This window comes from Uloborus diversus, chromosome 7 (genome assembly GCF_026930045.1).
Source record: "Uloborus diversus isolate 005 chromosome 7, Udiv.v.3.1, whole genome shotgun sequence".
In the NCBI taxonomy this organism is placed as follows: Eukaryota; Metazoa; Arthropoda; class Arachnida; order Araneae; family Uloboridae; genus Uloborus; species Uloborus diversus.
In genome coordinates, this window is record NC_072737.1 from 145,031,773 (window position 1) to 145,057,709 (window position 25,937).

The 25,937-nt window shown below is 33.4% G+C and overlaps 1 protein-coding gene across 1 annotated transcript in view; it reads right to left on the minus strand.

Moving 5' to 3' along the window:
• Window positions 1–11,221: 11,221 nt before the first annotated feature.
• Window positions 11,222–25,937, minus strand: part of LOC129226926 (uncharacterized) — a 63,825-nt gene continuing 49,109 nt past the window's right edge. The window contains exon 2 of the mRNA XM_054861554.1: window positions 11,222–11,291. Within this exon, the coding sequence (XP_054717529.1) occupies window positions 11,222–11,291 (70 nt within the window). The remainder of the gene's footprint in view (window positions 11,292–25,937) is intronic.

The following is a 25,937-nucleotide window of genomic DNA, read 5'->3' on the forward strand; positions in this document are numbered from 1 at the left end:
TTGTAAGTTTCTTAGGAGAATCCAAAGAAGATTTCTTCTGCGTATTGTCCGAGGATATAAAAACTGTCAGTTACTCCTGACAGTTCGATATATTCGGTCAGTCTCAGTACAGTCTGGTCTTCCGCCTTTAGACTTGCTTATATTGAACAATATTCAAGTTAAAGACGACTGTATAAAATCTAACGTTTATGACACCCTGGATGGGAAGCTTCCACTTTCATGTTTGCCTCACCCTTCATGTAGGAGACCAGTTTCGCTTATTTCTTATGGAAATGCCGATTTTCAGGACTATGAATTTATTTGCTTTACAGACGGTATCAAGTTAGAGGGAAGGGTTGGCCTTGCCTTTGTTGTCTGTGAGGATGAAGTGCAGAAAATTGCAGTTCAGCACCGAATACGGGATGAATGTTCTGTTTTCCAGGCTGAACTCTTAAGTTTAAACCTAGCTGTGAAGTGGATCCAGGATTATAGTCATGAGAATTTGGTGCGTAAGTTTCTTGTCTGTAGCGATTCACTTTCCTCCCTCTTTCTCTTACGTGACTTGGCTACTTCTGAGAGACTTGCAGTTGAAGTTCAGTACATTTTGCATGGTCTTGATGGGGCTACTGAGGTACATTTTTCCTATGTTCGAGGCCACAGTGGTAACTATGGGAATGAAGAGCGGATAGACTAGCGAAGGAGGCAACTTGTTTTGATGTTACTTTGGCGATGTCTGTGCCGCTTTCTCATTGGAAATACAGTGCGAGGGAAAGAACTGTTACGGACTGGAATGCGGAATATCTTGCCTCATCGAAAGCATTATGAACAAAGAGATTTTTCCCCACTATTTTTCATCGCATGAAGTGCAATTTTTTTTCCTCCGACTTCCTGTTAACCCAGGTTTTAACTGGACATGGTAGCTTCAATAGCTACTTGTTCCGCTTCAAGTTGGTAAATAGTGATATTTGCTTTTGTGGTGAAGCCAAGGAGGATATTGAACATTGTCTAATGAGCTGCAAGCTGCATCGTGAGGCCAGATGTTCCTTCAGGGAACGTTTTTATAGTCTGTTCTATTGTTGGTCTCCTGTTCTTTCAGATCTCGTTAAATGTTCAGAGAGACTTGATGTTCTTCGGAGTTTTGTTTTATGTCTTGGACTCTAGTTGTTTTTGTGTATTATATTTTTCTTGTTTGTGTTTTTTTGGTGTTTTATATTGTGTTTTTCCTTTTTCGATTGTTTGTGTCTTATGTTATTCTTGAACGTGTTTTTTTTTGTTTAAGCTTTTGTGATTTTTACTTACTTTTGTAAGCCTCATGTTATACTTTGTGGTGCATGAGGAGTTCTGAATAGCTCTTAAATAATAATAATAAAAAAAAAAACATCAAGGATGGTGAAATAAAAGCAATAAGCAATCGTGATTGCTCAAAAAAAAAAAAAAAAAAAAAAAAAAAAAATAATTTTGAACTTAAACGGAGGTATCTCCGGATCCAAGGGTATTAAATAATGATGCGGAAGAAATTTCTATTCTATAGTGCTGCCATCTATCAGCTGTTTTTGAAAGGTTGTCTTTAGTAGGTCCTAGGAACAGTTGGGGTTGATGCAATAAAAATAAGATTTCTACATTTATGATAAAAGTGACTATAGATATCAGATTCTTATTGCTTCTCCAGTATCAGGTAATTTTTTTTATAACTTTTTCACATTTTATTATTTAACACAGTTATCTTTTCAATTCAAGAGAGTGAAATGTAAAACTTCATAACAGAAAATTACAAAAATACTAAATACGACCTACAGATGTACATTATTGCTTTAACTCGCCTTTTACATAGCCTTGTCAGACGTCCCGATTTTCAGACAAAATTCCGGTGTCCCTTCCGGTTTACTTCATTTCCCGGTAAAAAATGAATTTGATTACAGATGATTAAAAAAGTCTAAAAGTAATTAACCGTGAAGGATTATTTAGGATTATTACTTTGTTATTTGTAAAATTGACTTGTAAAATTAATATATCGGATTAGTTTGTAAGGATTTTTAAATAAGATTAAATCCAAAAAAGAGTTCCTAGAAAAGTCCTAGCCAGGTTAAAGTACATGCAAATATTGTTCAAATTTTTATTCCGCATTCAAAGTGTTTCTTCTTACTAAAGTAACCTATAAGTACAGTGGACACCGGTTAATTGAATCAGTGGTTAATTGAGCCATCCACTTTCATGAATCAAATTGTCAAAAACAGAATAAAATCCAGCTTTATTGAATTAGCCGCTTTATTGAATCAGCCGCTTTATGGAATCAAAACTGATTAGAACGAATGTGGTTCATATAAACGGCGGCCATTGTAGTAATATGTAGCAAATAAAAGTTTATACTTCATCTGCTTACGTCATTTACTATTACCCCTGATTTAGGTCTCTTAACCATTTATTTACAGCATTGAGAATGAACTACAGGCGTCCCTCGTATAACACGGTTAATTCGTTCCGTGTAGTATCAAAACAGTGTTATACGAGACTTAAAAAAAAAAAAAAACTTTTAAACTTATTTTTCACACTAATCATATACATAGCAAAAATCATGTCAATATGTATAGTGTTGTATCGAAACCGTGTTATACGAGACTTATAAATAATGTGATTCAAGGGATGTGTACCGTGTTATATCGAAACCAAGTTTCAAAAAACGAAGTAAAACCTAATAAGAGTTATTATCAAAAATTGACAGCATTTATTAAACAAAAATGAAATTCCATCTTTTTTATAAATAACCTTCGTGTTGTATCAAAACCATGAAGCATTAAATTCAAGTTTCGTAACGTGTAATATCGAAACCGTGTAATACTAATCGCAAATTGGTACCGTGTAATATCGAAACCGTGTTATACTAATCGCAAATTGGTACCGTGTAGTATCGAAACCGTGTTGCACAAACACCGTGTTATACGAGGGACGCCTGTATACCATCCAAAAACACTCGAAAAACAGACAGGGGTATGTACACTTTTGATAGTCGCGACGCTGGTGAGGGGGGGGGGGGGGGAGGGGGGTACACCTAAATGGGCTGTCCGGAATAAGCAAATGCCGATTTAAAAGATTCCACAAATTGGTTTGGTTGTTTAAAATTGATTTTTTTTGTTAAAAAAATGTGTATACGTTTAAAAGGATCTTTCTCATATACTTAAATAAACTTCTAAATTGTCTACAATCACCAAAGAACCCAGGGGCGGCAAATAGGGGGGGCAAGAGGGGGCGATCGCACCCCCAAATTGTTTGAGCAGAATGATAAAAAATAGGTAAATTCAATCTTTGTAAATTCCAAATCAACGTTCATTAAAAAAAATCTCTCTCGTTCTCAGTAGTAGTTGATGAAACTTGACACATTTCCAGGCACAAGCATGTGTTCTCCGTTGAATTCATGGAGCACTTTCTGGCCTTTTCAGCACAGAAAAACTGACGTAGAACCATGGTGAGCTTTAACTAAAGAAGTAATTTTCCTATATATAGGCTAAATTCTTCATTTTGTGTGTCCAATGGGATACACAAAACACCCATCAGGCCCGGATCTATAAATTTCGGATCCCCTGCAATAAAATCTGTAGGGGCTCTCCCCAAAGGCCATCAGTGTATATTTGCAACGTTAATAAGCCTTAGTGTTAGTTTCTTTTCTTTTCTTTTTTTTTCAATATCTTGGGCCGTTGGGCCCCTTAAGGACTTGCCCCACCCCTCGTTGCGGGATCTATGGGAACGCAGATCCGGGCCTGGATCTGGACCGATGGTATGTACAGTATGAGCGGCTCGTGCAAGTAAGTGGTATGCATGATTTTCAAATGAAAATTCTTTGGGACTTCACATTGATTGTTACCCTTATATTTTAAGTGTATGTTTATTTATTGAGTATGTATTGCTTTCTTCAAGTAGAAACATTACAGCTACTCAACGTATAGCCTTCTTTTGCAGAAACTTCTAAAAATACATGCTATTTTTGAAAAAAAAAAAAAAAAAAAATATCGCGCATCAAAAAATTTCTCTTTTGGGGTTCTTTAACTGTGACTTGAGTGAAACTGTGACTTCAATAGTTATTGATTGTGACTTCAATAGTTAAACCATAAAGTATTTCTCGACAATTTCAAAGCAGTGATTTGACGCCTGGCAGAATTATTGCAAAACGATTCTTTCAGTGGTGAGAAAGGTGGTGCCCTCTAAACATAAATGGCTGCGTTTAAATTTTATTTAATTTATTTATAGCGTGGAAAGTTTTTGAATGATGAAAAATGAACCCCCTTACAATTTTTAAAGTTGCCTGGGTGGTTTTGAAGAATAAGATCTGAAAAGTATATTTTTAAGCATAACTTTGTTCCCTCAATTATTTGCTTAACCATTCCAACCAGCTCCGCTAGTTGAGCAAGATCATTTTTATGTCTCAGGTGCTTAGAGAATTACTTTCGAAGCACCATGGGTCAAAATGTTTTTTATCTTATCTCTAATGGCAAAGGAGCATGGCATGATGGATTAGTGCATGTTATCCTGTTCTTCTGAATTCTGAAAAGTATGCAGTAAAAATTCACTAAAAGGTAAAAACTGTTGTATCAAGGTGTTTCATAAAAAACGAATTAAAATTTTGTCATAAATTTTAATTCATTTTATAAGTTATCATGTTTTTTAAACATTATTTTTTGTTAATATTAGACCCATTTTATGACCACCTCTTGTTAGTGTGTGTTTTGTACCCTACCATACTGAGGTAACTCATATTTAAAAAACTCGACCCCCCAAATGAAATGCTGAAGTGCCGCCCCTGAAAGAACCCAATCAGTTTTCTTTTGTTACGTATGTTGGTTTAGAATTTTCTGTAACCTGTAATATTTTTATGCGCATTATCATTCTCTCCGTCGACGCAGCAGTTTACTACCCTTAACTATTTTTCATTATTTACTATTTTTCTTCGTTCAATGTTTTTCAAAAAGTTCTCATTGTTGTCTACACTTACATTTGTGCACACCTAAAATAGTGAGACATTTATAGACAACAACATATATTTAAAATACATTTTATGCACTAGCTGCATTTTGCGCTGGTTAACATGCAGGACATTTTATATTTTCATCCTTCCTATGTATTATATAAAAATGAAAAATTAAACCTTCATTTTGCTTTATTTGCAGAGGAAAATCCAAATAGAATTTTACAGAATTCAATTATTCAATTTTAAGTCACATTTTAGAAAACTCAAAATAGTCGGATCTCGATTTAACGAAATCATAGGGACCGAAACTTTTATACGTTAAATCGGGGTTATTCGTAATATCGGGGTACGAAAAAATTTCACTTGTTTTATCTGATACGCAAGTACATAAAAATAGCTATAATTAGAAAGTGTAAACTTTTTATTCAGCATTCTGTGACTTATTACACACTAGTTCACTCGAAATTTTAAAGTACTACTGAGTAATAGGTGTTTGACAATTTCCTTGATAATTGACTCGAAATAGTTCTCTTTCAACTCTATGGAGCGAAAAAAAAACTGTGTTATTTACAGCCTGCTGCACGATATATGATTTTACAGTTTCCAGGCCATGCAAAGCATTAGAAAAAGTAACAGCGCCATGCCCCCCCCCCCAGGTGGGCCCCCTGTAGTTTTAATGGGAGTTTCATTTTCGCTTTCTGCATCATAACCGCTATTCATTGGTAGTCACCTCCCCCTTTGCCCTTCAAAAATTGCTGATTCCAAAAAAAGACTTTTTCTGCTTCGGACAAGATGGATATGTACCATTTCGAAAACAACCCAGTATTTCCAAACTCAAATTAATAAAAAAATTTTGTTTTCGGCTGTTAAAATAGTTCGTTAATTCGGGGTTTATTATTCGTTAAATAGAGGTTTTTGCCTTCATTAAACTAGGGGAAAAAGAAAAATTCGGTGAATTGCGAAATTCGTTAAATAGAGGTTCGTTAAATCGGGGTCCGACTGTATTTTCAACAGGCAATACGCTGCGAAAACATAGCATTTGAAATAAATAAATACCTCTATGCTGAACAGTAAAGTAAGAAAAAACAACGTCAGAAAAGCACAAATTCGCAGATTACTGCAAATTGCAGTAATTGCAGTAATCTGCGAATTTGTGCTTTTCTGACGTTGGTTTTTCTTACTTTACATAGTGTTTCGTTTCTTTTATCTTCCCTAGATGGCATTACGTACTGTATTAGCTATTACGCTATTACAAACGAGGATCGTAGTCTTCGGTTTAAGCATCTACGAATAAGAAAGAAGGTTGGAGGGAAAAAAATTAAAAATAAATAAATAAATGAATTTGAAAAAAAAAAAAAAAACTGAATTCATTTCTGTTTCTGAAAATATAAAGTTTTTGCAGTCAAGAATTGTCGCTGGATGATTTTTTTTTTTGGTTCTTTAATTTCATAATTTCATCTTGCTTTGTATAAATCGCAGTTTACCTTTTCAATTATTTTATTCATTCCGAAATCTGAATATGATGCAAAAAGAGCGCTGAACACTAAATGAACTACAGGGGTGCCAGTGGAAAAACCACTGGTGATTATAGTTTAACTTGTACTTGATCAGTTATAATAACAATAATAATAATTGTTATTATTATTATTATTACTATCACATACATTATTTCTCAAAGGTGTTCCTTCGTGGGAACGCCTTCGTATTTTATGAAACTTAATAATTAAGGCATCATTTTAAAGATATTCTTCACAACTTTCGGCGAAATATAAACACATAGTATATATTTGGTTGTTTCCTCGAAAAAACCGATTTATTCACCTTGTTATTGCGCATTGCTTTAATGTATTGCATCCCGCAATGGTTTACCCATTGGTTAGAGTGTCGAGCTGATAATGCTAAGTTTGTAAGTTCGAATCATCGCGAGGGTCTAAAAATGTCGTTTTTATAACCGTGTTCACAACACACTTTCGTTCACACACAATGCGTTCAATGCACATTTCCTCGGCAAATAACCGGAAAGCGGTGAAAAGCAGGTTACATTATGGCATTTACAGTATGACATTATTTCAAATCGTTTTTCACCGCTATCAGTGAAAAATAGTTCTAAAGTTCATTTAAAATATAAAACTTCGGCCTAAGAAATCAATGGGATCGTTTCCAAAATTTTAAAAGTACTTTTTTCTGAAAGAGCATGCTTAAAAAATTAGTATCTGACCATTTTTTAAATAATTTATTTAAGTTTAATACTTTAAAAAAAATACTTAAACCGTTGCGCTTTCATTGTTTACACTTCTATCGTGTGACATCACAAATGATGAAATGCGATTCAATGTTGCCATTTTCACAGAACAAAATATTTAATTCGCATCTTTACTCACGTGTATTGGCAACGATATGGTTGATAGCAAGCGTAGGGCGCAATTTTAATTCGCTGCTTGATTATCATAACGTGGAAACGTAGTAGAAAGATGCGCCAAATTGCATCATTTGTGACGTCATAAAGACCACGCCTTGTTTGAAAAATCGGACATTTAAAAAATTAATTAAAAAAAAACTGTTGGGAAAATCAAAGTATTTTCTGGGTTCATGTAATTTTTTTTTGCTCATTCTATCCATTTCAATGACTAAAAGTAGTACTTTTGACTGAAGAATGCCACAGGACATTATGCCACAACCCCCTCCCCCCAACTGAGGGTTTATGGCCTAGAGCAGGAATTATATATAGAAGGAGCAAGTCCAATCATTGGCTTAGCAAAAGCTTGGGCAAAGATCTCAAGTCACGTTACTCAGCAACGACGAATGGTTAACACGTTTTGCGGGAACTAACGAAAAAAACCCGATTTCTCCTAATGCTTCGTTTTAAAATGTATCACGTGACTTGACTTGGTGTCTCTCTTTCACGAATGAAAGTCTTCACTGCCTCCATTTTATCATTTCTCGATGGTTTAATTACATTTTAAGATAATTCGCCAAATAAATAAATTATAAAATTGCATTAAAAGCTCCACTAAAGAGGAAAATAGTTCGGCAATTCCATTATTTATCTTCAATCTCGTGAAAACATCGCGTTTGCTGTTACCTTGCCTCATTCATAATTGCCGTATCTAAGCGTTTAAAACGGTGCACTTTCGAAGGATACAAATTCTTTGCATAATTTCTTAAAACTTGGATTTATTGATAATCGTATGCCAAAAGATTTCAAATTTTTTGTGTTATATTTATCTTTGGTTAGTTTTATGGAGAAAAGATAGTATAGAGGAAAGTTTATCCTTGCTTTGATAGCGCTGTAGATGTAACGTATTTGCTTGGGTCAAAGTTTAATAAAAAAAAAGTTAATTTTTGAAAATCCCTGAAGTTTTTAAAAGAATGTAAAATTTTTATGTCAAAAATAGGACTAATTTTTCAATGAATTTTAACCATGAAGATCAGGTTTGTGTGATTATTTTTGCAAGAGTTATCCAACGAACCGAAAAGAATCATGTGATTTGTAACCACCAATCACGAAGGCAAGAAAGGCGCGTAGAATAAGCAAACATAAATTGTTAAACGTATGTATGTTTGCATGCTACTTCCTCAAGAACAGCAGCGAGTTACGGGTCAAGTATGGTATAAAAAAATTAAGGATTTTTCAAGGAACTCCATTATTTCTATCTCATTTTTATGATATTGTCATTAACGAAGACATTAATTGAAAAAGTCATTAACATTCTTTCACGAGTTCGGGGATAAAAAGATACTCGCATAATTAACATTTTGATACCGATGGAATCAGTGAATTTCCTGCAAAAGATGGAATTTGCTTAGAGCTTCTACGATCATTGGAATTAAAGTTATGTGTGCTTTCACGCGAAAGGTTCCCCTCAAAAAAAATAATTAATTAGCTCTTTTCCTTCTTCTGCTTTTTAAAAATTGGATTTTATCGTCTGCGAGAGATTCAACTAAATAAATAAAATAATTCGCAACTCTTATAAACTATAGGGGGCGCTGCAGCGACTGTCTAATAGCGGATGAAAAAGGTTAAACAAACAAATGCCGTAACTTATAACTTGCTTTGAAGCTTAATGAATGACAGTAATCATCCATCGTGTTTGTGGTAAGCTGTCTTTTCTGTTCTTCTGAAATTACATTACACCACAAACTGTCCGAAGCCTGTAATTTACCCCAAAGAAATCACGTGGAACGGAATGTTTTACCTTTTTTGGTAGTATTGTTGACCACCGCAAGGTAACGTATTCGAGCTCTGGAGTTGCGAATTTGCAATATTTTGCCAGTTATTAAAGAGCTGTTTTGTATAATGAACTCCTCAGTGTTTACTGTTTATATTTAACTCCACTGAATCCATAACTATACCAAATGTGTTTCGCATTCAAAATCATGTAATGGCTGAACAAATTTGCAAAACTTAGATCTCTCAATTCATCCAAGAAAAAAAAAAAGGTTGGTCTGTCGGTATTTAAATAGTTTGAATTTTTCAGAAGTTCGCCATTTTACTATTTAATTTTAAACGCTTTGATACAGCAATTATAAATGATGCTTGGTTACGCTAATGGGGCCACTTGGCGATATGTGATAGAGTTGGAGGATTTATTTTCAATTTAAATTGAAATTTTAATGTAATTAAATGGCTTTGTTTATGTTATTTGGCGCATCATTTTCAGTTTCAATGGTGCTTTTAACTGTTTTTCCTTTATTTTTTTTGAATGTTCATATTTTAATAAATCTTTTGGAATGATGTGGTGCCAAGATTTTTTTAAACTCGACGTTGCCTCGCTACCGTAACTCTGCCAAATATTACGATTACGCACATATTTTTACCCATTTATTTCTTTATGATTGTTTTATGTATTGTGGCATCATTTTTAAAATACTGCGATTCACGAGTGTTCTTTTTGTGTGATATTCAATATCAGTAAAAAATCAGAAAAGAGAACCTGAAATGTATGCAAAATTATCAATTATAGAAGCACGGATTGCACTTGAATGCAATCCTTGATTGTATAAACTCTAATTTGTCAGAAGCGAATTCAAGTTTCTTACTATCCCCACCATCATCATAACCACCGTCACAAACCACCACCAACATTATTATTTTTTTTAATTTTTACTATTATATTATTATCGTTATTATTTTAATAACTTCAATTTGTGAAGAGCAATTTCAAGTTGTGATTGTTATTGGTAATACCATCATTACCAACAACAACAAAAATAATGATTGTTATTATTATCATTCGTTTAATAACTTCAATTTGTCAGAAGCTATTTTAAGTTGTTATTATTATTGTTGATATCATCATCATTACCACTATTAATATCATCATCATCATTACTATAATACTATCATCATCATCATAGTCCTTGTTGTTGCTATTATATTATTATTATTACTATAATTATTATTATTATTATTATTATATCTTCAATTTGTAAGAAGTTTTTATTATTATTTTAAATATCATCATCAAATTATTATTACTCTTAATATCATTCTTATTATTATTACCATTATTATTGTTTTAATAACTTCAATTTCTCAGAAGCTATTTCAAGTTATTGTTATTATTGTTAATAGCATCATCACCACCAACAATAATAATAATGATTATTGTTATTACAGTGACCGCCGCTTATTAAAACCACATTCGTTCTCAGGACATTTGATTTCATAAAGCGGCTGATTTTATTAACCGGCATAACTACATTTTAAAAAATGAACGGTTTTGAAGTTTAAATACTTTAAAAAAACGAAATGCATTACGTCCTTTATTTTTGTATTAAGTATTTCAAAATACAGTTTTCATTTTTACTGAAAATTTTTTTTTTCTTTAACACAAGGGTCTTAAAATATTGGCGTATTGCAGTTTGATTAACAGAATTGGAGAGTAAAGGTTCAATATCGTTTACGAGTTTACTAATTCTTTTGTAACGTTCAACATTATATTTTCTTCTTTGCTCTAAAGTGCATTGTATGTCATTAAAGCGCTTTTCTGACATCCATCGAAGAGGCAAATTTGGCACTGAGATTTCCTCATCTTCTAAGACCAATTCCTTCACTTTATGATTCTTTTTTTTATCAATTTTTTACGTACGATGTCCAAAGTTTTGACTTTATAAAACGGCGATAGTGATTTTATTAAAGGTTGGTTTTAACATGTTTTGGTATTGCAATGATTCTGTTCCTCTAGATTTGATTTTAAAAAGCGGCTGATTTTATAATCCAGTGATTTTATTAGTGGCGGGTGCTGTATTATCATTCGTTTAATAACTTCAATTTGTCAGAAGCTATTTCAAGTTGTTATTATTGTTGATATCATCATCATCATTACGACTATTAATATCATCATCATCATTACTATAATACCATCATCATCATCATAGTCGTTGTTGTTGTTATTGTTATTATTAGTATTACTATAATAATAATAATTATTATTATATCTTCAATTTGTAAGAAGTTTTTATTATTATTTTAAATATCATCATCAAATTATTATTACTCTTAATATCATTATTGTTATTATTACCATTATTATTATTTTAATAACTTCAATTTCTCAGAAGCTATTTCAAGTTATTATTATTATTGTTATTAGCATCATCACCAACAACGATAATAATAATGATTATTGTTATTATTATCATTCGTTTAATAACTTCAATTTGTCAGAAGCTATTTCAAGTTGTTATTATTATTGTTGACATCATCATCATCATTACGACAATTAATATCATCATCATCATTACTATAATACTATCATCATCATCATAGTCGTTGTTGTTGTTATTGTTATTATTAGTATTACTATAATAATAATTATTATTATTATGTCTTCAATTTGTGAGAAGTTTTTATTATTATTTTAAATATCATGATCAAATTATTATTACTCTAATATCATTATTATTATTATTACCATTATTATTATTTTAATAACTTCAATTTCTCAGAAGCTCTTTCAAGTTATTATTGTTAATAGCATCATCATCATTATTATTATTATTAATATTTATAACGAGTACGTTATTTTATTGCTAACTATTACTCTTTCTTCTTATTATTATTATTCTGATTATTATTTATTTCTATTATTTTAATTACATTAATTTGTTGTTGCTGTTTATCTTCGTTCAATTCGACCGGTACAATTCTGTATTTCGGTCATCAATAGAAGAAACGAAGTTGCACCGGTTTTTTTTTTCCTGCATCGCACATTGGAAATTTATTGCTTTCGCCCGGCATTTTCCATGTCGGCAACGTTTTATCTGTAGCGCACGTTGTAGCAACAAACAAATTCACGGGCACAAATTCAGGTTTGACCTAATTTTTCTCGCATTTTAAGTGCACCAATCTTTAATTTCATTTGGAACGTTTTTACAAAAAGAAACCCTGCCGCGGGTGGCGACGAGATTAACAGGGGGTCACGCGCAATAATTGCTCCATGAGTTTTACCGAAATGCCCTCACGTGGGGTGCTTAATGGAGATCGTGAGCGAACAATAACGGTCTTGTACTAGTATCTGCTTTTTGATCTAGGGGATGTAAAGTTATGTTTTTTGATGTCAGTAAGCCACGGTGGAAAAGAGAAATTGAAAATATCACATGTTCTTGTGGATTAGTTCGGCCCGAGAAGCAATTTGATGGTGTGGTGGATTGATTTCCTTGAAAAACATTTTGCTGTTTTAAGAAGGTGATCATGTTCCACGAAAATTTGGGACAGTCCCGATTTTACCAGGAGAGTCCTGAATTTTGGTCCCTGTCTCACTTTTATCATGTTTTTTGATCCAGAATTTCGGACACCAATTCCGAATTTTCCTAAAAAGTAGTCATTTTACTGATGGCTATAAATACCAGTGGTACAACTCAGCGAGTGTTTAGAATTACGAAGAGCTTTTAGACTAGTCATAAGAAACAGTTGAGAATGGAACCTTTGAAGAGGTTACGTAAATCACCAAAATAAATTTGGATGAAAATTTCACCAACTTTTTGAGAAGACTTAAAAAGAAAAAAAATGAAAAAGATATTCAAGAAATATTTATGCTTTGGAGAAACATAGCATTCAAAAGTTTTTAGGTCAAAGTTTCAAAAATAGTGATATTTTCAAATTCCTGACAATTAACTTCTCTCACAATCTCAGCTTTTATATTGTGAAAAATAGGAGTCCAGCCTATTACATTTGATTTAATCTGTTAAAACACATTATTTTTTTATTTTTGTTATATTTTTACAGATTAAATCAAATTTGTACACTCTTTTTGCGGATGTTACTCAATGAGATTAAAAAAGAGGTAAAGGCGGAGGTTAATTTTCAAACCATTTGACACATTCGTCATGCAATTTACATTTTTAGTAGATATGTATGCGCGTAAGAACTTGATGTATATGCACACTTTTTTCAATCATGCACGAGCCCAACTTCGCTTAAAAGAGATACTATTAAATTGGTATCAAGAAACAAGATGTTCTCTCTTTGTTTTACTATATTTCGCAAATGCCACCAGGTTCACTTTGATAAATACCGCAATGAGCACGCAGCCACACAGAAGTGTAAATACAATTTTATAAAATCTTGAAATAAATGACTAATGGAAAAGTCCCAATGACTAGGATATAAATGAATTGTAGCTCTTAATGACTGATGGAACACTCTCAATGACTAGAAAATAAATGAAGCATTATTTTTAATGAACAATGGAAAACTCCCAATGAGTAGGAAATAAATAAACTGTGACTTCGTATGACTGACGGGAAACTCCCAATGACTAGGAAATAAAGAAAGTGTCGCTCTTAATGACTGATGGAAAGTCCCAATGACTATGAAATAAATAATTTATAACTCCTAATGACTGATGGAAAACTCTCAACTACTTGGAAATAAATGAAGTATTACTTTTGATGAACAGTGGAAAACTCCCAATGACTGGTGATTAAATAAGCTATAGCTCCTTATGACTGATGGAAAACTGCTATGGTTGAGGAAGTAAAGGAAGTATTACTCTTAACGGCTAATGGAACACTCTTAATGATCAGGAAATAAAGGAACTATTGCTCTTAATGACTAATGGAAAAGTCCCAATGACTAGAAAATAAATAAATTATAGCTCATAATTACTGATGGAACACTACTAATGATCAGAAAATAAATGAAGTATTGCTCTTAATGGCTAATGGAAAAGTCCCAATGACTACGAAATAAATAAATTATTACTTAAACGACTGATGGAGCACTCCCAATGATTAGAAAATAAAAGAAATATTACTCTCAATGACTATTGGAAAAGTCCCAAACACTTGAAAATGATTAAATTATACCTCCTAAAGACTGATGGAAAACTCCTAATGACTAGGAAGGAAATAAAGGTGGTATTTCTCTTAATGAAGAACGGAAAACTCCAAATGACTAAGAAAAAAAATAAAGCATAATTCTGAATGACTAATGCCATTCCACCAGTTATCCCCCAATAACCGGGAGAGGAATTGATAGTTAAGAGGAGACCTAAGTCTTATTCTACATTTTAATTTGCATGTAGCTTTTTTTTATTGCATGTAGGAAAAAGACTTATTATAGCTCAAATTTTAGTTCGCCATTATTTTATAACGACAAACACGACGCGCGACGGAGAGAAAGTCATTAATGACTTCAATCATAATATTGCTGTTTTTATAAGTGGCCACGAATAGACATTTTGACAAAATGTAATTTTATAATTTTTCGCAATGCATGGTACGGTTATTACGTAATGCAAAATGCGTTGTGTCATCAATATGTTATAATTTAACGATTTAACGATTTTATTTATGAATGCATAAAATGTGACATTAGAAAATAGAAGCAAATAACAGATTTTTTAAAAAAAATACTAAGTACTTTTCATAATGCACTCAAAATGACTAAATAACTTTTCTGGGTCAGAAAGGACAATTTAAGTATTCCTGTAGTTTTCAATTATTCCAAGAAAAAGACTTCTCAAACGAAGAAAAGTGCGGCTGAAGTGATGTAGAGAATGTTTTATCATTATCTAGCTTACAATGATAAAGTTGAGTGTTGAAACATGCATATTTTTCTTAATGGGAAAGTTTAGTTTGAAATGACTTGAGTGCACTTTTCTTCGTTTGAGAAGTCTTTTTCTTGGAATAATTGAAAACTACAGGAATACTTAAATTGTCTTTTCTAACCCAGAATAGTTGTTTTGTCATTTTGAGTGCATTATGAAAAGTGCTTAGTATTTTAAAAAAAAAATCTGTTATTTTAAAGTTTTTTGTTTTCAAACAAAATTTTTATGTCCAGAGAAGCTTTCATTTAAAATTTTCATTATGATATTACTATTAATATTACTGTCGCAAGCCAACAAAAGTTGTGACAATGGGTTTTATGTTTAAACATTTAATGGATAAATTAAATGAAATTTTCTGTTTTCTGTCCTAACCGAAATAATAATTTTGTTTCAGAATTTAAATTTTTCATCGTTAAGTTGTATCTTGCGAGTAAGCAAATCATTTAGTGAAGTCCCGAAGTCTGTAAGTGGTCTAGTTTCTGAGATATAAGCAAAACTAGGCCTCAGATTACTCCGTGACAAACAGGCCAATTATAATAAAAATGCTTAAAAAGAAAAAAAATCTCATTGAAAGTCAAAACATGAATAAGAAAAAATAATCTCCATTTTTGTTTCACTGCTAAAGTTACTTTTATATTTTCTGTAAATTAAACAAGGAAAACAGAAGAGAAGTAACGCTTGGTGTAGATCACTGATAAAAAATGAACCAATTTTCATATTGCACAAATGTTGCTCTAGTTTAGTGTTGATGATTAGTGAAGAAAGTAAGTTACATGTGCAACCAGTGATTTAAACAGAATTTCTTTTAAGGGGGCTCATAAAGATATGTACAGTGCTGGCCAAATTATTAGACTAAAGAGTTTTTTTTGTTTTTTGTACACTATTTGTACTAAAATACTATTTATTTTACTGTTAAAGTACAGTGCATACTGTACTAGGGGTGCGACATCGATATCGATGTTTTGGAAACATCGATGTTTTTGTTAAAACATCGACGTTTTTAACATCGATGTTTTACTTTCGATGTTTTCGGACCATCGATGTTTCGGTTTCAATGTTTTTTCGATGTTGATGTTTTTGCATTTTAATTGAAAATTATCATAAAAGTTGCTCCAATTTTCTCGCTTGGTAATTAAGTTTACTTATAGAGTTGCCAAAAAAAAAAAAATCTTTTTTTTTTCACCCATTTTATAAGATCAATTTTTCAGTGTAGAGGACAATTTTTGGGAAGATCACTACAAGGTAGTAGAAGACTAACTAGAGAATGAGGAAGAGGTCAAAGCTATGGGAAGAACCTGACATTGGTAGTCTGGTGCCAGAACTTGCAGTCTATTTCAAGGCCCCAGTTATTAAACTATAGGAAAATCGTATATGTTACTACGGTGAAAATTATAACTTGAAAAATTCAGAGCTGGTAAGAGTTGCTTTAAAGTATTTGATAGTGATGGCACTTTCTGTTCCATCGGAAAGAGATATTTTTCTGACTGGTGGGATAGTCTGCGAAAAGAGAAATGCACTTCTGGGGGACAAAGTAAACAAACTACTTTTTCTCAAAACTGTCAACACCAATATTCGGGGTTACTTATCGACTTTCCCCAACAAGTCGTCCCTCTATTCATTATAATTTGTGTTTAATTATTAACTAATAATACAACACATATTTCTTGTTCTTAAAAATAATTGTTAGAATTAATTTTGTATTTTTAAAATAATTAGCACAACTTTTTCTCGTCATTAAACTGACGGTAAGTGCTATGATACATTTTTCTTAGATTCTTTTTTGATGTAAATTTACTTTTAGTTTCATTCAGTTTGAAAATAATTCCTCATTACTATAACTAGTTGTATTAATCTGTGCTTCTCTTATTATCAATTTTTGCCCTACTATAATACCAAGATGTTGCGAAATTATTCTTATTAAATTATATTCATGATTTGAGGTTCAGTATTTTCAATATATTCGTCGGATACGTATTCTTTTGTATTGCTTAAATTAGTGTAGTATGTTCAAAAATGTATGTTATACATTGATAAAAAGATCGATGTTTTAAAACATCGATGTTTGGAAATATCGATGTTTTTTGGTCGATGTATCAATACCATCGATGTTTTAATTTCTAACATCGATGTCGCACCTCTATACTGTACACTGATTATTACGTTATTTTAGCATAATTTAATGTTTGCAGGTGGCAGCACTGTCTGCTTTGTTTGTGTTCTTTGTTTATCTACCTACCAGGAACTTAACCTCAATCAGCTTAAACAGTTCACTAGTTCTTTTAATTAGTGTGTTCTGTTATATTTAAAGTTAGTTTTAGGTAATTAGTGAGTATGTGAATGTGAGAATATATAATAGTGAGTATAAGCAATTTTTTACCTCCTTTTTTAAAAAGTTAAGAAATGGTGTAAACCTTGTGAAAAGTATGCCAAAAAGACTTAAAATGCTCATCAAGAACAAGGGAATGCATGCTAAACATTACATAATTATTTCACTGTTCTTTAATGTGTCTATAGTTATGTAATCAATAAAGAATTTACTTTTAAAACAGTCTTAGTCTAATAATTTGACCAGCACTGTATGCGTATACTTACATTCTAGGATTTGGAATATGGTTCTAGATCTACTTGCGGGGGTGATGTCACGACATTCTTTTTTTCGCGAAACCCTCGAAAATAAAACTAATTTGATTCCTGCAGGGAACGGTAAATATCAGCCAGCAGAACAGTTGCTTGTTTATTCTACGAGCGGAACGGAAGATAACTATCAGGGTGCCCTATGCGTTATCAGTTGACCGCCAAAATTAGGTTAATTTATTGGTGACTTACGTGTTATGGTGATTGGGGGAAGTTGAAGAAGATGAAATGATTACACAATAAAATGAAAAGGAGGAAATTATTGTTATTTTTCTGCCTCTTGTTTGAAATTAATCTCGACAGTTCGCCAAAACCGGCCGTGAAATTGCTTGTGGATTTCCAGCAATTATAATAGCATATAGAACAGCGATTGTGCGATTGCCGAATAGCGTTATGATCTGAGTCTAAATGGGGTTGTTCAGTCAAAAGTACTACTTTTAGTCACTGATATTGATAGAATGAGCAAAAAAAAAAAAAAAAAGAAAGAAAAGCATGCAGCGAGAAAAAAACTTTCATTTTTTCCAAACGTTTGATTTTTAATTAATTTTTTAAAATGTCCGATTTTTCAAATAAAGTGTGGTCTTTATGACGTCACAAGTGATGCACTTTGGCGCGCATTCCACTGGCACGCTGAATGTTTACGCTTGCTGCCTACCGCTTTTCCACCATATGATAATTAAGAAGATAATGCATAAAAAATGAAATTAAATCTGCACACCGATTAAAATTAAAGAAAAATATTAAACTTTGTCAATTTAAAAATGGTCAAATCCTATTTTTTAGCATGCTCTTTCAGAAAACAATACTTTTAACGACCTCATTGCTCAATGTAGTAAAGAAAACGTTTTGGATGATTGTAATAATATTTATAATCAAGTCAAACAGGGGTAATGAAATTTGTTTTGCAGCATTTTTAATTCTCTGTTCCACTTTTATTTATTTATTTTTTGTTTCCTGTTATATTCATATTGTAACTGTTCATAATCTGACATTGGGAAAATTTTTTTCTTGTCAATAAACTTCAACTACAGTAAGGGGGGGGGGAGGAGACTACAGTTGGAACTACTTGTAAAATTGATTACACTTCAGATAGTTTAAACGCACGCGTATACTTCGGATAATTCAATACGCCAAAAGGATAGATATTTTTAAAGGTTAAAATAAATTTTTTACTGCAATTACTTGAGCTTTTTTCAGTCCTTGAAAGAAAAGAAAAGAAAAGGAAAATAAATTCAAAAAAAAAAAAAGGAAAAGAAAAGGAAAATAAATTAAAAAAATAAAAAGAAAAGAAAAGAAAAGAAAAAGTGTGCAGTAAAGACAAACAGTAGAAGTGAAACATTTTAACTGTTCATCAATTACTTTTGCAAAGCAAAGATTGTGTTTATTATTCATTTAAATACACGAAATTCTATACATATGCGTCACTTTTAATTACTGTGCAATAGTTCCTCACAGAGCACATACTGTATTGATTTTTTTTTTCATTTTTCCTATACTTTCTGTAAACAAGGAGAGGTACGTTTTGTCAAAAAGTATAATTACCTATTGTTGCGTTATGTATTGTATTGCATGCGATGTTCTTGTTCATACATATTGTATAACCACTTCATTTGATTAAATGGCATAGTATTTTCCAAAAAGGTATTTTCTTGATTATTTTCAAAAATCTGGGCAGTTTGAAAATCCGAACTACATATGGTCCTATTTAGTTCGGATTTTTGACGCGTTACTGTAAATATAGTATTTCAATTTCATAAGTGTTCTGGTCTGACAAATTGTATAAGCACTTCATTTGATTAAATGGCATATTATTTTTCTTTAAGGTATTTTCGAAAATCCGAACAATTTGAAAATCCAAACAACACGTGGTCCCAATTAGTTCGGATTTTTGACCCTCTACTGTAAATATATTTAAATTTTATAAGTGTTCTGGTCCGACATATTGTATGTTCACTTTATTTGATTAAATGGCATATTCTTCTAATAAATGTATTTTCTTGGTTATTTTCGAAAGTCTGAACTACCTATGGTCCCAATTAGTTCAGGTTTTTGACGCTCAACTGTAAATATATTTAAATCTTATAAGCGTTCTGGTCCGACATATTGTGCAACCACTTCATTTGATTGAATGGCATACTATTTTCCTAAAAGGTATTTTCTTGGTTATTTTCAAAAATCCAAACCATTTGAAAATCCAAACTACCAATGCTCCCATTAGTTCGGTACTCTCTACTGTAAATATATGTAAATTTTATAAGTGCTCTGGTCGACATATTACATAACCACTTTAGTTGATTCAAAGTCAGATTTAATATTTTCCCGAAAGGGATTTTCTTGGCTATTTTTGAAAATCCAAACAATCTGAAAATCCGAACTACGTATAGTCCCAATTAGTTCAGATTTTTCACGATCTACTGTAAATACGTTTAAATTTTATAAGTGTTCCTGCCCGACACATTATGGTAACCACTTTATTTGATTCAATGACATACTATTTTCACCCCAAAGGCTTTTTTTTTTGTTATTTTCGAAAGTCGGAACAAGTTGAAAATCCGAACTAAATATGGTCTCAATTAGTTCGGACTGTCGACGGTCTACTGCAAATTTATTTGAATTTTTTAAGTGTTCTGGTCCATGAGATTCGTTTCAACATGAGGCGTGACCCTCAGGTAAAAAATGGTTGGGTACCACTGTACTACATAAAACTATAAAACTGCGACTACCGATTTTAACTCCTTATTAGTTCGCCGCGAAGAAAAGTGTCCCTAAATATTTCCTAAGCACTCACTTCAAAAAGATTACCCAGCCACGTATATATGCCCCATGAATTAAACATTTTAAACAGGCTGGATTTCCTGTCATGAATTAAGGGAACGTGTTAATCTGCAACTTAGCAGGAAATCTCGAAACTCAAGTGGAGGATTAGAAAAGTGCTCAAGTGGATATCTTTTGCGGCGATATAGAAGTTGAATGAGTATTACAAATGCTTTCTGTCATGGGATGTTGTGCGATTGTATTTGATAGAATATAAATTTGTAGCGATAGGACATCCAGGATTTCGTTGATGTTTGAGTGGCTGTAAGAGTTGTAAAAGAAAATTCAAAGACTTCTTGGTGTTTACTGCGCCTAAAAAATGGTGACACGATTTCCTTTATGTTAGGTCCACAGGGAAGTTCTGTCCGTTTACGGAGAAGAAGAACATGATGCCTTTTTAATGCATTTAATAATATTTGTTGTGTGATATGATTTGTGTATTACAAATGTGCCTCACCAAGGGATGCTGCGCAATTATATTTTATCGAATGTAAATTTGTGACGATGGGACATCCATAGAGTTTCTACGACGTTTGAGGGGCTATAAGAGTTGCAAAGGAATATTCGAAATCATTATATAAATGGTGGTAATCTGCGTGTAAAAAATGGTGACACGATTTCCTTTATGTTAGGTCCAACAGAAAGTTCCGTCCGTTGATGAAAAAAATGATGCCCGTTTTAATACATTTACCAGCATTTGCTTGTGCGATGTGGTTTGTATATTATAAATGTGCTTTACCATGGGATGTTGTGCAATTGCATTTCATTGAATGTAAATTTGTAACAATAGGACATCTACGGTGTTTCTTCGACGTTTGAGTGACTATAGGAGTTTTAAAGGAATCGCCGAAATCTTTATGTAAATGGTGGTAATTTGCGCCTAAAAAATGGTATCAAGATTGTATTTTATGTTAGGTCTACTGGAAAGTTCTGTCCGTTTATGAAGAAAAAGAAAACGATACCCTTTTCAATACATTTAACGATATTTGCTGTAGTATATAATTTCCATAGGTTGAATGTGTGTTATAATGCTTCCTGTTAAGGGATGTTCTGCAATTATATTTGATACAGTGTAAATTTGTATCGGTACGGTATCCAAGATTTCGACAACGTTAGAGTGACTCTAAGAGTTGTAAAAGAAAATTCAGAATCCTTATGGTGCTTACTACGTTTAAAAAAGGGTGACACGATTTCCTTTATGAAAAGTTTATCGGAAGGTTTTGTTCATTTGTTCAGTATATTGCACGATATATGCTCAACAAGAGTATGTCACACATTGACAATCGGTACTACGCCCCAAAAATTAAATCAAACGTATTTTCACGCTTCATATTTGAAATGGAATTTTCGCACCTACAATTTCATCTTTAGTAAGGTTTTTTTTTAAATTGATTATCATCGTATATTTATGCAAGCTCTATTTAACATGAAATTTCCCTTCTACATCGGTAATATTTCTGAACATAATATTAATTTTTAAAAAAAAGTCCCAAGAAAGTGTTAGATTGCTTTCCTTTAGTGGAGTATTAATGGAAAACAAAATCGGGAAATCCTGTTATTCTGTCGGAGGCAAACAAAAAACTTGCCTAAATATTGCCATTTTATTTCTTGAGCCCCTGAAGCATCATGAAAATGTAACATGTATTGGACGATTGAAATAAAACTAGTGTTATTCTGCATGCTGTCAACGTTTTGCAGAGATGCTTTCATTACAGCAAAGCTGTAATAGAAGTAAAAGCGCCGAAATGCAGAATTTCAACTCGATGGAAAAAAACTTTTGCTGCCTAAAAACAGAGTAGATAAAATACTCTGATGAGACTGAGAGCAGGAATTTTCTGTTCGCCCACACCTTCTTCGGTGAATTGTTACACACCTAGCATCTAAAATGCATCACATGTGACAGTTGATATATAGCTATTTCAGGTAAATAAGGCGAAAACAGGATTTTAACGTTTGGCCAAAATTTATAAAAAAAAAAAAAAAAACAGGAAATTGCCAAGATTTCTACGCATTTGCGGCAAGGGATCAGTCATACCGCACACTTCAAAGTTTTTACGGAATTTCGTGCCACCAGCGGCACCTTTTCCGCACTACTCATCATTGAGAATATAAAAAAAAGTTTTTTGAAGTGAAAACTTCTTTAGGCGCATTGAGCACTTTTGAGGTGGGGAAAAAACCATCCATTTCACGACACTGAACAGCCGTCACCTCACCAACACCGGAATACAGCGCATGCGCGGCTTCTCTCTGCTCCTTTACGATTCTTGGTTTGAGCTACAAAGAGGACAGTTGGGACTCTCGACAATTCTCAAACGGTGAAGATGCTTTGATAAACAGTCATGGCGAGTTAAGAGCATGGCTACTGACTCTGCTGTAGGTGCTAATGGGATAAAATCACGGTTTATAAACCAAACTTCGATTGCTTCTACATTTTAAGTCTTGCCAAAAAACCTTCTTTGATTTCTTCCTGATAATATATAATTTTATTGCATTAATCGAGACTGGCTCATTTGATATTTGAACAACAGCAGACTCCTTCTTCGCTAGCGCATCAGTGAACAATAAAAGATATTATAAGCAGAAGACTATTATCAGTCAGTCAGTATATTTCCTACTCACTGATCCAGGTTATTGGCTTCTCCTAGCTACGTGCCTATTCTTAAGTGATAGGAGCGCCCAATAATAAAAACATAGGGTAGGAGAACCGCAACCGCATCTCAAGGTGTTAAACGAGGGGTTAAAGACGAAGTGAAGAATAAAATGCATCCTTGTCAAGTATTTGACGAATTTGACTGTAAACATCCTTTCGGCTTGCCAAAGATGATTGGCACTGGGTAAACTTCTCCCTGAGCCCTTTCTCCCTTCACTTCACCTCAAAGAGAAGTGGCCCGGTCAGCAGTCAACAGGAAAGGCGTCACGGGGCTGAAAAATAGGCGCCCTCTTATTTCGCTGAAGCAGCGGTTAAATCGAGGTGATTGGCACCTATAGGAGTCAGCGATCAAGCGTAACGGGTTAGGTGTTTACAACTTGTTGCTTTTTTCGTTTTGGAAGGCGTGATATTGGGGTGGAAGATGTTTTTATTTTTTTATATTTTTGCTGTGTGGTGAAGAGGAGGAGATAGGGTGGGGAGGGGGTGAGTGAGGCGAAATTCTTCTTGGCACATTAAAGATTGTTTTAAGAAAATAATCGTTCTGTAATAGCTGTTATGGTACTGATTAAATCGGCTATAGGCTATTTGTTTTCCTAATTTGTTTTTCATCTAAAATTGAATGGGAATGTGATTACACTCTGATTCCGTCACGATGAACTTCAAAGGACCGTACATTTTGTTCTTCATAACGGGGATTTCGCTGTTACGCAATTCAAGTATTGTAATGACAATTAAAGTGGGACTGAAATTTTATTTCGTTGGAACGGATATTTTGTTGCGTTGGTGTTCGCTATAAAGAGATTTTACCGCATTTCTCATTTTATGCCATGTTTCGGCTGTAAAAAAGTGATTATACAGTGGATTGTATACCACTGGACAATCGCTTTCGTCTATTCACTAAGTATCTCACTGAAGTTGTATTGAATATGGCATTTCTGTCGTCAACGTGTACGTGTTTATCCCTTTTATTTCTCTCGCAATGATCATTAATACGCTGTACAGAAAATCTTTTTTTGTCTGGAATGCGATTCCTACACATAAAATATTTTTTAGAAATTTAACAACGATATTTTGCATTGTTGTCAAGAAATTAATATAATACTAATGGAATCATGTACGTATTTAAGGTTGGATTTATCAAGGTTCAAGCCCGCTCCGATGAACTGATGACTTGACTTAAATCAAGGAAACCTGCATTATGCGAAATGGTAAAATCCACAAATATATGCCTGCTTAAGTTCAGCCTTGAAATTATTTTGTTAAGTTTATTAACAAAACTAACTTTATAATTGCCGATATTTTTCATTGTTTTTGGCAACAATGAAAAAACAACTACGTCACACAAAAAGTTTGCCGATCAGAACTTCAAAGTCGTCGCATAAAAAGTTCGTTTTCAAAAAAAAAAAAATAAATAAAAATAATAATTTGAATTTTGACTTCTTGAATTCAAATTATGTTTTTCGCAATCACGAGTGTGTGTGTGTGTGTATGTAGGCATGTGTGTTTATGTGTGTGTAGGGGGTATTTGTATGTGTGTGTAGGCATGTGTGTTTGTGTCTGTGTGTGCAGGTATGAGTGTGTGGGTAGTTGTGTGTATGAGTGTTTGTGTGTGGTGGGGAATGTGTATGTGTGTGTAGGCATATGTGTTTGTGTCTGTGTGCAGGCATGAGTGTGATGAGTGTGTGGGTAGTTGTGCGTAGGTGTCTGTATGCATGTGTACGTGTCTGTATGTATGCGTGTGTGTGTGTATGTGTTTGTGTGTGTGTATGTGTTTGTGTGTGTGTATGTGTTTGTGTGTGCGCGTGTGTGTGTGTGTGTGTAGGTGTTTGTAGGTGTATGTATTTGTGTGTGCGCGTGTGTGTGTGTGTGTGTAGGTGTTTGTAGGTGTATGTATTTGTGTGTGCGCGTGTGTGTGTGTAGGTGTGTATGCATGCGCGTGTGTGTAGCATATGGATGCAACCTGGAGACAGTTTTCTCTATAGGAGCAGCATCGTGAGGAGCCGGTCAACGGTGATGCTGCAGGGGCTGCTGGCGGGAAAATAAAATGATAGCACACCAAAACAGTCAAGTGAGAACAATAAGCAATCGTGATTGCTCAAAAAAAATCCCTTTCGAATTTTTGAAATTAATTTGAATTCTGACACTTTGAATTCGAATTATGGTTTTCGCAATCACGAATTGCGACAGGACCCTACTTATTGGAGGCTATTGTTTCTAGAAACGGCTCATATCCTTCCAAGCCTGCCTCTCCTCCTGGGCGGTTACGTGCGTGTATGTGTGCAAGGACTTGTTTGTGTGTAGACGTGTGTGTATGCAGGTTATGGACGCCACCGCCTAGGAGGAGGGGATTCCGGTGCACAGTGCTGCTACTGGAAGCTAGGACCAGAGGAGCAGCTCCGTCCTCCGGTGGACGGCGGTGTTGCAGAAGCCCCTGATCCATTCTGAAAAAGGAACCGGACATCAAGGACGGTCAAATAAAAGCAATAAGCGAACGTGATTGCTCAAAAAAAAAAAAAAAAAGGAGAAGAAGAAAGTGATTGCTTATAACTGTCAAACAAAATAAGACGGCTTCTCCCGCCTTTTCATCCATAAACTCTTTTTTTTTTTTTTGCATTGAAAAAGGTGTTCCTTGTAACGCCGAAACATGTGACTGCAGTAATCAGCAATTTGTGCTATTTGACGTTGTTATTTCTTATTTTTCAGCCTAAAAGTCTGTCACGTCGTTGAAGACTTTCAGTTGGGCACATACGCACTCGAGAATTAAAGACCTTGTATCAACTGGAGCCGGTATCCTTTCAAAAATATTCAAATGTTGCGACTAATTTGGGACAAAATTTTTGACCTAAGT